We start from the raw sequence: 12813 nt of genomic DNA, 5'->3' as shown, positions 1-12813 counted from the left end.
TCCAGGAAACAGCATATTCAGTTTGAAGTTGTCACCCTGCAATTTTCCAGATTTTAGCACCAGTTACTCTAAGAGGAAAAAACTTAAGCCTTTCACCACATTATGAAGAGGTAGCAGCATTAGTTATAGCTGGACCTTCCCCTTTCGGAATTTAATTTAGCATTAAGTCAGCTAAATCATTGCAGGAGGCCCCATCACTCCTACCTAAGCTGGGTCTCAGCACCAAACCTCACCACTTAGCCTACCTCTTCAGCTGCCACAGACCCGCGTCCAGGTCAGACATCTAAGCCTCAGAAACGATTCTGGGCGCTTTGCAATTATTTTCTTAAAATTGCAATTTTGTTAAGACAAAATAAAAAGTAACATTTAAAAAAATTGACTGCAAAGCGCCAAGAAACAGCGGTTCGTCAGGACCGCAGCTTAGTAAATATACCCCTTAGTCTTCTTACAAGAAACACTTCACCCAACGCTTATATCCTGAACTGTGATCTACACCATATCTAAATGCTTTCCATGCATGTGATTAAGGCAAAGGTACATAAACTCATATAACCTTTGAACTGTTAGAATCCCAAAAAAGTTAAAAGGACAATTTCTGATACTCGTCGGCAAATTAAATAATCTTGTGTGTAAGGTTATACGCCCCAAATCCAAACCAACACCAGTTTTTAACCAAGTTAAATTCTATCCTCCCGGAAGTGAGGAAAGTAGAGATGATTATGGCCAGGGACTTAAATACGACTACCTGTAATAAATTAGACAGATGGCCCCTTCCGCTAACAATACTTGGGAAACTCAAGGAACCAGCTACCAGAGAATATACTTTTTATTCAAATGTTTATAACTTCAACTCTAGGATCGACATGAAAGATTCAGTTATGACCTATGCAGGAGATTGCATAAAGCACAAATACACACTAAAGTCTGGTTTGATCATGCCCCAATTAGTGCAAATCTCATGGTTATCATTGCTTAAAAAAATACCAGTAGTCATTTATTCCTAGATGGATAGAAAGTCTTTGATAGAATATCTTGGAAATTTATGTTCCAAACACTACAGGCTTTTGGCATGACGGGTGAATTTTTCACAGGTACTGCTGCTCATTATGCTTCTCCCAGGGCTAGGGTAATGGTCAACGGCTCCCCATCGGATATTGTCCCAATGGGAGTAGACAAGGTTGCCCCTCATCACCTCTGGTCTTCGCCCTGGCAACAGAACCACTTGCTGCAATAATCAGAAGTTCAGACTCCATTCGCACAATGGAAGTGAGGGATGAGCAATATAAAATCTCACTGTTTGTGGATGATATCCCTATTCCACCCTCATATCTAATATGTGCAGCTTATAAAATAAACTTTTCCAGTTCAGAGGCCATACGGCTGCATACCCCACTGCATTTCAAAGATAAGATCCAAACCAATATTAAGTGGGAAAACCACAAACTAAAATACTTGGGAAAATTTATCACTTCTTACAATTATCTTTATCAGGAGAACAGATTACCAAAATAAAATCTGACTTCGCTACTTGGAGGAAATACATGGTTTCATGGCTGGGGTGGATAATTGCAAAAAAAATTAGTCTCATTCTGAAACGCATATACCTTTTTCAGACTTTGCCAATCAAAATTCCCAAGTTTTAAAGAATTACAATCTATCTTCCTTAACTTTGTTTGTCCTAGGAGGTTTATTGTTCCAGTGTCACGAACATCCTCCCAGCTGCCATGACTTTGGGGCGATTGTTGTATGAGGTCACACGATTCCAGCCCACAGTCTCTCTTTACCCATCACACAGTTTATAGACCTACTGAATCGCCCCCAAACAGCGCTCACACCCCCACACACTTCAGGTTTGCTACCACCTATTGAATACGGGCAATAGAACCCAATATACTGTCCCACACTGGCACACAAGGCTTCTAGCTATCCACAGACTAGCAATACCCACTCCAGCAAGCAAACTCTTCACACCTCCAGACTGTTACACAAATGTAAATGCAAGTACACACAGCTTGTTAATCATATGCATCAACAAATCCCACATTAGCATTCCAAGGGTTAACTTGACATAGCTATTTCTTCTTAGCAGGCTAATGGATTCGTTCGAGTATCGAGGATGCAACATATTAAATTATAGATTTAATATACAAATGTACAAGGCATACAGATATAAAAAAATAATAAACAATAGAATGTGATAACATATACAAGCAAAACAGTTTAAAATAAAATGGGTTACATTCAGAATGGCACTTACGTGAATTGCCTTTTCCGGCCAAGGGAAATTGGCAAGGAAGATGGACAGCTCATCAATGTGAATTGATTTCCCAAAGTCTGACCATCTGCTATACCTGGTCTCAGCCTTTTAAACACACTTCCACACCTCTTTCTACCCCCAGGGGTTGTGGCCTGTGACACTTTTTTCAATAACCAATTGTATGTTGCCTGATTTACTAACCAATTCTACTGTGATCTAACTTTTCTGTAGAGCGTCACATCGATCCAATTTTATCATTAATAAATTCTCTACGACTCCATCTTTTGATACCAAACATGATGAAAATTTGACAATGTGACATACCTTTACCAAAGATATGTGATTTTAGCTGTTCCCGGATACCACCTGTTCGTGTCATTCACAACCCTGGTGTGATTTCTTCTCCGTATGGAATGGCACCCAAAATATGAACTATGCAGACATTTTCCTTTGAAGCTCATATTCCTATATACCTGTATAGGCCTTCAAAATGCTGCCCTGGGCTGCAAGGATGTCCAGCAGTGACCGGCCCCACAAAGTCTTTTCAAGTGTCCAAAAACTAACTTGTATCAGGATACATCTCACAGCAAGAGCCCTTTGAAGCTGCTACAGGTGACAGGATTATCTTCTCACACTGGGATGTGCAAAGCCATCAAATACATTTACATCAGACTGTCTTCACATTTTACACTTTAACAGCTCAATTTATCCATGGATTCATTTGATATAACCTGCTTACACTGCAGTTATGATTTATCCCTTATAAATAACTATAACCTCTCTCTGTTCACGACAGACAGCTATATTTATACTAAAGAAACCAAGGAACACTGGTGGCAAACACTTCCCAGATAAGAAGATATACTATCTAGCTTTGCATTTGAGCCAAATAGAGGCAATATTTGCCTCACCCAATACCAATGCATGGGTGGACATTGAAACTACATTTATTAAGCTAAGCTCCTTGCTTCTATTTGGAGTCTAAGAAAAAAAGAAAAAAAAAAAACAGACTCTAAACTAAATTATATTCCCATCCATATGCAACATAAACAAATCCCAACATAAAAACTTTCAACAATCTCTCTCATTACTTCAATTTGGGAGAACCAAGAAATTCCTTGAGAACATTCCACCTTTCAGTTTACGCACTGGTTTCAGGCAGGTATAAAAGTAATTTATGATCTTAAGGTACAAAATACTTTGTCATCTCTAGGTTATAGTCCGGATAAATTCTTGTTCATGGAGTTTCTTAAATTAGGCATTTCTTAACCTCCCTTCCACCTACACATTCCTTAAGGCATCTAACCCCCTTTTGAAACAATCTGCCTAAAGACCCCAACAGAAAAATGTATGATCTTTACGATTTACAATTTGCTTATAGAGGTTTCCTTAGACTCTTGGGGTCGACACGAGAGGGATCCTGGACCACCCGCTGACGAATCTTGTTGGGAGGAGATCAGAGATGGAACAGCTACCAGTTAGATAGATGATAACAATAAGAGACAGCAATAAGATCTACTACAGATGGTATTATACCCCAGAAAAATTGTCTAAAAATATTTCCGTCATCTAATCAGAGTTGCTGGTAGAACTGTGGCCACAGAGGCAACTTCCTTCATATATGGCGGACTTGCCGCCATATCGTACCATTCTAGACTAATGTATACTATTATTAACCCAATATCTGAACAACCCATATCTACAGACCCCTGGACTTTATCATCCTGTCCCCCAAGGTTGAATTCTGGGTCCATGAGACAACATCACTAGAATCCCCTAGAAACGCAGATGCAATGCACTCAACTGTAACTTCCAAATAATATCTGAGAGTCAGCCTGTGGAGGAGGGGAGACGTGACTTGGCGTTATAATAGTGCCATAGAACTCATATTTGGGTGAATTTATGAGTCTTCTCATTTAGGTAAGCGGATATTTTTTCCATATTTGCAAGATACTACATTTTACTATACACAACTTATTTTACATTTACAAGACAAGCAAGCCTGGCAGGGTGGTATCTGCCCAGCTGGGCACAGTCCATCTTGCCAAGCTCTACACATAGGCAAACCGCAAGTAAAACCATACAGTTCGGCCCAAACTCTATGCGGTTAGATTGGAGTTTCAACCTTCAAACTACAGGATAAAACCAGTGGTTTGGATCTGAAAACTGCATCCCAGTGTGGCAGTTTGCAAACCATACTATAAACATACTTTAATATGTGAGTTCACAGAACAGAAATATGGCGGTTATGCACCAACATTAATTTCAACAACATATTATAAAAAAACAAACAAAAAAACCCCAAAAACCTACAAATGAACCTCCTGTCTAGAACAAGGAAATTGTGGTTCTTCTAATGGTTTGGTTTTGCGCTATACTGTTAAGAGGTGACTCACCTAAAAAGAGCAAGTTCCTTATTTCTCACAGAACACATTTCATTCTCCAAGGGCTCACAAGCAACATTCAGGCTAAAGAGAGACAAAGAATCAATTACCACTGCTAAACATAAAACCAGGGCATGCTAGGCGGCATCTGCCCCCCCCCCCCCCAGGCCGGTCCTACAGTGGACTGCCTTGGGCTGGTTCACCTGCATTTTTTTCCTTTAAAATTATCCCAATAGGCTGTTGAGTCTAGTCTTGTCCCCGGGCTAAAAGTTTCCAGCCCTCCCCTGCACAAAGCCCTGTCATTTTTGTATTTTGGTGGCTGGCCCCTCTCCCTGGACCAATGAGCTGCAATTTGTTCCTCCCAAACCCGCCCTCCTCCTGCTGTCTCCTCCTCCCCTATCTTCACCAACTTCCCCTCCTCTCTAAACCCCTTTCCTTCTACTTCCCTCTTTTTACACACATTATTAAATGTGATGGCTTTTAATGTAATGTGATGTTAACTGACAAACACATACTCTTCCCCATTGTCAGCCAATGATGAAGGTGGAGAGTTCAATTGAAGATTGCAGGGTGGATGTTGGAAAAAATAAAAACACTAAAATGAGTGACATGTCACTTACCGAGCGTTTTAGGTGCCCTGAAACTTGGCGCTTTAGGCGACCGCCTTAGTTTTCCTAATGGCAGCACGGACTCACTACATATCCCATAGATTGTAAGCTTGCGAGCAGAGTTCTCTTACCTCTCTGTCTGTATGTATGTATTACCCAGTATTGTTTTATTAATGCTTGCTCCCAATTGTAAAGCGCTACGGAATTGGCTGGCGCTATATAAATAAATGTTGATAATGATGATGATAATCCTATACAATCAAAATAGCCCTAATGGATCAAATTGGATTTACTGCCTTGCGCAATAAAGTATACATTAATTAAAAAACAGTACTCTGTCATCTCAGTTTTAAATTGGTGAAAATAATAATTCTTATATTTTTTTTAATTCTTACCTTACATTTAATGAGCCATTTATATCATCTTTGGAAAGGCCTCCTAAAGAAACAATATACAAATATAATAGACAACAATAAAGTATACTTTGAAAACGAAATATCGTTGTAGTTTATATAGCAAGAATACAAGCTTTCCTTGAGCCAATGCTAGAGTTGTAGCGCCACCTACTGGCTACTCCTGGTTTTACAAGAGTCTACATCATGTCCACTAAATATTAAAAGGGATGACCACACTGCTGCAATTTCCTGAAGTTCCACCTAGGCTGCCCATGGTCTCGATGATTAATTTTTCAGCACCGCCTTCTGCATAGTGTGGTGGCCTAGTAAACTAAATTACTCAACACATTTTAACACAAGCTGTAACTTATTATACAAGCTACATCTAAGGCCCCATAGGTAGAGGAATCAATTTCATACCTTGTACTACCATTTTTAAACACTACTAAAACACACTAAGAGAAGTCTGAAAATGGAAACCATTGTTTCTAGTGACCCCATATACACATGAAGTTACCGGTGTTACTTGATTTCCTGAACACGGTCTGCTCCATTCAATATAAGTTAAATGGAATAAGGTCAATGGAATGACCTCTGAAATGCTAAATAACCACATGTCAAAAACACTTGATATGCAATTTGAATGGTGTCTAAACCTGGACCTAGCTTCAGTGTACTAACATTTTAGTTATTAAATAAACGTTATATCGTTCATCACTAGCAGAAGTGGGATTGTGTACGGCAAATCTTTATTAACACCTACATTGTGACCTTGAAGATTTACATTGTTTAAAAGGGAAGGTCATTCAAAACATTACACATAAAATATAGCAGTTGAAGTCTACAAGGTACTGTTGCACACTGACAAAATTATTATGCATTATTTCCTAAAAATCAAGTATAGTTTAAATAAAATAAATAAATACTAGTCACTTCGTTTATAGTAACTTACCAGAAAGTATAACCTTATGCCACAACAAATCTAACACAATAGCATAATTACATATTGAAGAATGCACTTTATGCTAAGCGCATGCTAAAACCACCAAAATCATTTTTATGCAAACATTGGTTAATACAAACGTTTACAAAGAGCCGTCTTCATATCCATTAACTGTTGTTTGATTTGACTTTCAAACCTGCGTGAAAGAAAAAAAAGAAAAGAAAAACAATGTTGACCATGGTATTGAAACTCTTATTTTTATTAAATTTTAGTTTTTGTTTTTTAAGTTCTAAAGTATGTGCCGTAACCATCACCTTCATCTCAACACTACAGACACAACATATTTTTGAGAATAAACTCTAGGAACATCTATCAAGCTAAGCTTGATACAACAAAGCTGATTAAATGAGTTAGGGCAACCATTCACTTAGTTGTATTTATACATATCACCAAGCAAAACTCCTCCAAACAAACAGCCATGGAAAAGAGTGTGTGTGTGTGTGTGTGTAGGGGGAGGGGGGGGGGGGGGGGCGCTATTAAAAGCCAAAGTCCCTTTGGGTGGTCTTCTTTAGAGGCAACAGCAACCACATCTTTATGCACATTGGCTAATGCTATAGAGACCAGGGCCGTAACTAGATCTGTGCGATAGGGGCAACCGCCCGGGGGTGCAGTTTAGGAATGTTTTAGGTTAATTTGGTTAAAATTGAGAGCTAGGAGGGCGGCATTTGTCTTTCTTGCCCCAGGCGCTAGAATTCTAAGTTACGGCTCTGATAGAGACAAAAGGGTAGATTTACCAAGGTTTCTAAAAAGAACATGTGGAGGTATTGCCCATAGCAACCAATCAGATCCTAGCTTTCATTTTCTAAAATTTGATTGGTTGCTACGGCCAACACCTCCACTTTCCTTTATAGAAAGTTTACTAAATCTACCCCAAAGTCTCAAAAGCATGTGGCAAGCAATGAACATACTACAACGTGTATTCAGGTTCAAGCATTCCCACACAAAAAGCAGCAGGCTTTTTACAGCTTACTTGATTATCTGCATGGAGGACTCTAACACTTTGTTGGTTTTTGGGGCATTTTCAAGGCCTCCATTTGTACCACGAAGGCAGATTTCTAAACATCTGGCACTTGTTTTTCGGAGTTGCACAAATATTTCGGGCATATCCTCTCTGTAAATAAAAACTCAAGTTAGATATTCACGGCAGGCTATATGCACAAAATAATCTCACCCCACTAAATGATATTTATAGAAGTGAGGTTACACCAATTCTGAAAGAAAACCATTCTTTTTTTGCAATTTTCGCTGTTTTGCACAAATTTTAGCTACCGTCGTGAAATATTTAAATACAGAGTATTCCGCGCTTACACCTAAATAATGGATAATTCGGGAGCTATAAACAGAATAGTTTTATCAGAAAATACAACAATAAGTCATGTGTTAAATTGCGCAAACACAAACAATAGAATACATAAATCCATATGTGGGTTAAGACATGTACATAATAATGGTCATAGACCTCGGTGTATTGGGTAGAAAACTGATAGGTACAAGGAACAATGTATTGTATCAGGTTGGATTTCCCTGCTATTCTGCTGCTCACCTATACAACCCTGTAGTGCGCTTCCTTCCTTATTATTGGTCGTGAAATATTTGTTCATCTGAATCGCTCCGTGACACGTGTGCAGATTAAGAGATCAAAAGGTGTGCAAGAAAATAACTAACATTTAAGTCACATGCAAAGAAGTGTTGCAACCTTCGTAAAGAAATAATTGAATCTGGTCACAGCATTATTAGCCATAAAATAACAGTAGTGCAAGTTTGACTAGGTTACATCATCATCACCATTTATTTATATAGCGCCACTAATTCTGCAGCGCTGTACAGAGAACTCATTCACATCAGTCCCTGCCCCATTGAAGCTTACAGTCTAAATTTCATAACATACACACTCAGACAGAGAGATTAGGGTCAATCTGATAGCAACCAATTAACCTACTAGTATATTTTTGGAGTGTGGGAGGAAACCGGAGCACCCGGAGGAAACCCATGCAAACACGGGGAGAACATACAAACTCCACACAGATAAGAACATGGTCGGGAATTGAACTCATGACCCCAGTGCTGTGAGGCAGAAGTGCTAACCACTTCGCCAACCGTGCTGCCCTACATGGATTTAGTGTCTTGGGGGAGGGGGATTAAATTGCTGACGTGTGAAAATCATGCGGTGCACATTACCGGTAATGATTGTAGAATACTCCTCTTAAAATTTGTTTTCTAACTTTAATAATTTGCATTTCACAAATCATTTAATAAAAAATAAAAAAAAAAATATTGTCCAGAGAAAATGAAACCTGACAATTCATGTCCTTCATTTAGTAGCACATATCAGTTCAACAACAATAGATATTCTGACCGCTGAGACCTCTGCAATATAGTCAAAGCTTAAAGAGAGATGAAATCCTTACAGAAAGGACTCTTTATACAAACATAGCATGGTGCAAGCTTCATCACACTTACATATTGCCTGTGTCAGGCCCATTAGTGACATTTAATGGGAAAGGAAAAAAATAAGAATAAATGATGTGTAAAATGGGGCACTCAAAATATTAGTTAGATTGACAGATAAGCAGCAAAGCGGAGTAAAAGGATAGTGGCAAAGCATAAACGATGACATGCATTTCGCTTGTTCAGCTTTGTTTGGGCAAAGAATAACATAATAAATCAGCTGGAGATGTGATCACTAAAACACCATTGTTTTTACCTTTATTTTAATGTATACAAATAGTTAATTTTTTTTAAAAAATGAACCTCTCTGATGTCTTTATATATTTTGTATCCTAAGGGGTGCGTCTAAAAACGTAGATTCCCTGAATATCTAAAATTCTATGAAATAATCTAAGGATGTTGTAATTAAACAGCTGGTGCAGTTGGATTTATCTTTCTTGAACCATTAATGACATTTGCCAAAAGAACCAACTGATGCTAGCATTATAATCATTCACCACAATGTGAAAATACAAAAGGGTATTCACACAAGTTCTATGGACGATCCATAAGAAACAGAACAAATAGGGCATGAGTCATTAAGGAGAGCAAAGCAAAAGAAAAGTGCAGTGCACGTTTGCTCCTGTACAAACCATGTTACAATGCAAGGGGTGCAAATTAGTTTATTATTTTGCACATAAGTTAAATAATGTCTGTTTTTTTATGTAGCACACAAGTACTTGATAGCTTTATTTTTACACGGAAATGTAAAGTCGATCTAGGACAAGCCCTATCCCAACTATATATCTGTCCCCACATTTTAAATTTGCCTCCCCCTTCAATGCAACATGGTTTTGCCCAGGTGCAAAGTTACTCCTTTATGCTTTGCTCTCCTTAATGACTCAGGCCCATAATGTCTCATCAGACTACCAATTTAGCACACTCATTGTTAAAGAATATATACAGCACTATCTCAAGGTTGCTGTGACATCACAAGCCCTGCCTGCAATCCACACTGTGCATTTCAGCATGTCACTCACTACCAGCTTAGTAAACAGACACACCTCATTCCTAACACAGAAACCTGATGCAGAGAAATGAAAGAGCATGATGGCCTAAGTCACATAAAATAGTATTTTCACATATGATTACATTATTTGATGTTAAATAGTGGCTTTACATGCAATGTAAAATATTACAGCAATATACAAGAAACACCAGAAATTATACCTCCAAAATATTTGACAAGGATGATCTAAATATAACTTATAACATTTCAATTGTGCTCTTGAAAAAGCTTAGACAGTACCCAGTAAAACATTCAGCTCAAAAAACTTTTACTGTATGTCCTTGTTTAGGCTTTTGTTATATACTTGCACCAGGACCTGAATTCTATCAAGGAAAAGCGGAGATATTGCCAATAGCAACCAATACTATTTTAGTTACCATTTTCTAGAACAAAGTAGATAAAAGATAGCTAGTATCTGACTGTTTGCTATGGGCAAAATCTTAATTTTTAGAAGTTTTAATAATTCTGCTATGTGTAGCTTTATTTACTTGCAAACTTTTGCCCCCTGGAAGGAAGGTCGGCTGACAAGTGTGGGGTAGGGGGCATGGTGATGCCGTTGAATCATCATAGCTCTGCCGATTAGTGGCATTATGTGGTTGGGCTTAATGGTAAGAACCACATTGTTAACCCTGCCCTTGTTCGGGAAAGTGTCTGCTCTTTCCAGATGACTCCTAAAAATTCAGGAGCCTTGGGAAGTGCGAGGTAGTGGAAGCTGTGTACAAAGAGCATAATTTTTTTGGGGGTTGTTGGTCAATAGACTGTGGGTTTAAAAAGGAGATGTTGCCTATAGCAGCCAATCATATTCTAGCTGTCATTTTGTAGAATGTACTAAATAAAAACTTGAATCTGATTGCTTGATATAGGCAATATCTGCACTTTTTCAAACCCAGTTTAGTAAATATACCCCTTTGTGTTTCCTTTAATGCCGATATACGCAAAGGTCATAGCAATATATTTAAAGGTCTGATAGTTTAATTGTTCAAAATGTAGCCTAAGTCAAAGTCCATAATTATCCCCTTTGGGCACAGCATGCCAAGATTGTATATACAGTATGCCTCTTTGGATGAGTGCTATAAAATCACCTCATCTCCAAGGTTTGGGGATTCTCATTTAGTTGCTTGAAAAGCCCTGTTGACTACAGTAAACTAATATATAAATAAAAATGTGCTTCATTTCGTGTATTATTTCAGATACAAGTGCTGATAAGCAGGTTAACACTATAACCATGCAGTTCAGAGTTCTAACTTATTTCAACATAATAAACAGCATGAACTAGGGCAGAGGTGGTCAAGCCCAGTCCTCAAGAGCTGTCAGGATGTTTAATCTTGCACAGGTGAGAATCTATTTGACTGGGTCAGTAATTGTCCCACTGGTTTCTATAGACAGAAGACCTGAAAACATAACTGTTGGTAGCTCTCCAGGACAGGGTTTGAGCACCTCTGGATTAGGGAGTTCGGGCATTTTGCACTAGTGTAAAACTAGCCAGTAAGGTCTTAAAACACAAAAAACTTTAAATCATATTGGAGACTGAAGAACATCACTGTGAAAGTGTGAATCAACTTAGGGGCTGGATGGATTACGATTGAATACAAAATGTTTTATGGTCCTGCGTTTATGATCCATCCAACACTCACTCTCTGTGCAGGGTTCAACTTCAAACAGTAAATGCAGCCAAGATGGTATAATCCAGTGGTTCCCAAACTGTGTGCCACGGCGATCTCACAGGGGTTCCGCGGCCAGGGCCTGTGGTAAGCAAGGCGGGGGGACTACTTGGTAATTATTTTGGCTTGGGGTTGCCTTGACAAAATTATTGAGACCCTAGGGGTGCCTCAAAGTGAGAAAGTTTGGGATCCACTGGTATAATCCACAGGTGCATGAAAAGCACCTTGTATGTGAGCTCAAGAAAAACTTGCATCCTTTGTGTTAAACTCTGATGCTTTTTTTGTTTTCATTTTTTAACTTGCAGGCTTGTAATAGATATTAGACAAAGCAATGCTAAAAACTGGGTACTAAAAATAAAGGATTAATATACATGAACAGTGCAACACATCTAATACATATGAGGGATCAGGTTCAAATATGAAGTAAAATAAAGAGTCTTTTGGCGGCGTTTACACCAACATTCTGACTCTTCACCGCTTCTTAAATAGACCTCTAAAGTTGCTACACCACAATCCCTTGTATATTCACCAGTGAAAATAAGTGCATTAAAGCCAAAGAAAAATAAAATGTAAACCAATACTAATCCTGACACGTCTTCCTCTGTTTTTGCTGCTTTCTTTCTAGAAGCCATGATCAAACCACCAAAGTGATTCTCTGGGGAATGTACAACGCTTTATCAAACACCTGATGCTTCTCTTTCAATGATTAAATACAGCCACGCACGATTTGCACATTAACCAATCAATCTGTTAATATTACCCAGTGTGCTTCTAAAAGCGATAAACTGAGTTCTAAGGCTGAAGGACTAGTTAAATAAATGCAGTTTAAACCTCACGGATATTGTTTCTATAACCTAAACAACCACAGACATGAGTCTCAGTGCTGGCTTAGGGTAATATAACTGTGACGTCAATCCCTGACCACCACCTGCCAGCACTGAACAGATATCACGTGACCCTGCGGCAGGCCAGTTAAGGGACATTTTGTTGTGTCCTCATATCAGGAGCC

The 12813-nt window shown here is 38.6% G+C and overlaps 1 protein-coding gene across 3 annotated transcripts in view; it reads right to left on the bottom strand.

The window, feature by feature from the left end:
- The window catches only part of LOC142144607 (centromere protein H-like), a 29502-nt gene extending 16782 nt beyond the window's left edge, over positions 1 to 12720 (bottom strand). The window contains exons 1-5 of one of the 3 annotated variants that reach the window (XM_075203686.1): positions 12396 to 12720; positions 7618 to 7758; positions 6728 to 6783; positions 5645 to 5687; positions 4654 to 4725 (exon numbers count right to left, since the gene is read on the bottom strand). In XM_075203686.1, the coding sequence (XP_075059787.1) occupies positions 4654 to 4725; positions 5645 to 5687; positions 6728 to 6783; positions 7618 to 7758; positions 12396 to 12436 (353 nt within the window). In that variant the 5' untranslated portion in view covers positions 12437 to 12720. The other 2 variants (XM_075203687.1, XM_075203688.1) reach the window with 2 other exon arrangements.
- Positions 12721 to 12813: the final 93 nt, after the last annotated feature.

This window comes from Mixophyes fleayi, chromosome 3 (assembly GCF_038048845.1).
Source record: "Mixophyes fleayi isolate aMixFle1 chromosome 3, aMixFle1.hap1, whole genome shotgun sequence".
Classification (NCBI taxonomy): Eukaryota; Metazoa; Chordata; class Amphibia; order Anura; family Limnodynastidae; genus Mixophyes; species Mixophyes fleayi.
The sequence above is the reverse complement of the archived record's forward strand: the minus strand, read 5'-3'. Positions and strand labels throughout refer to the sequence as shown.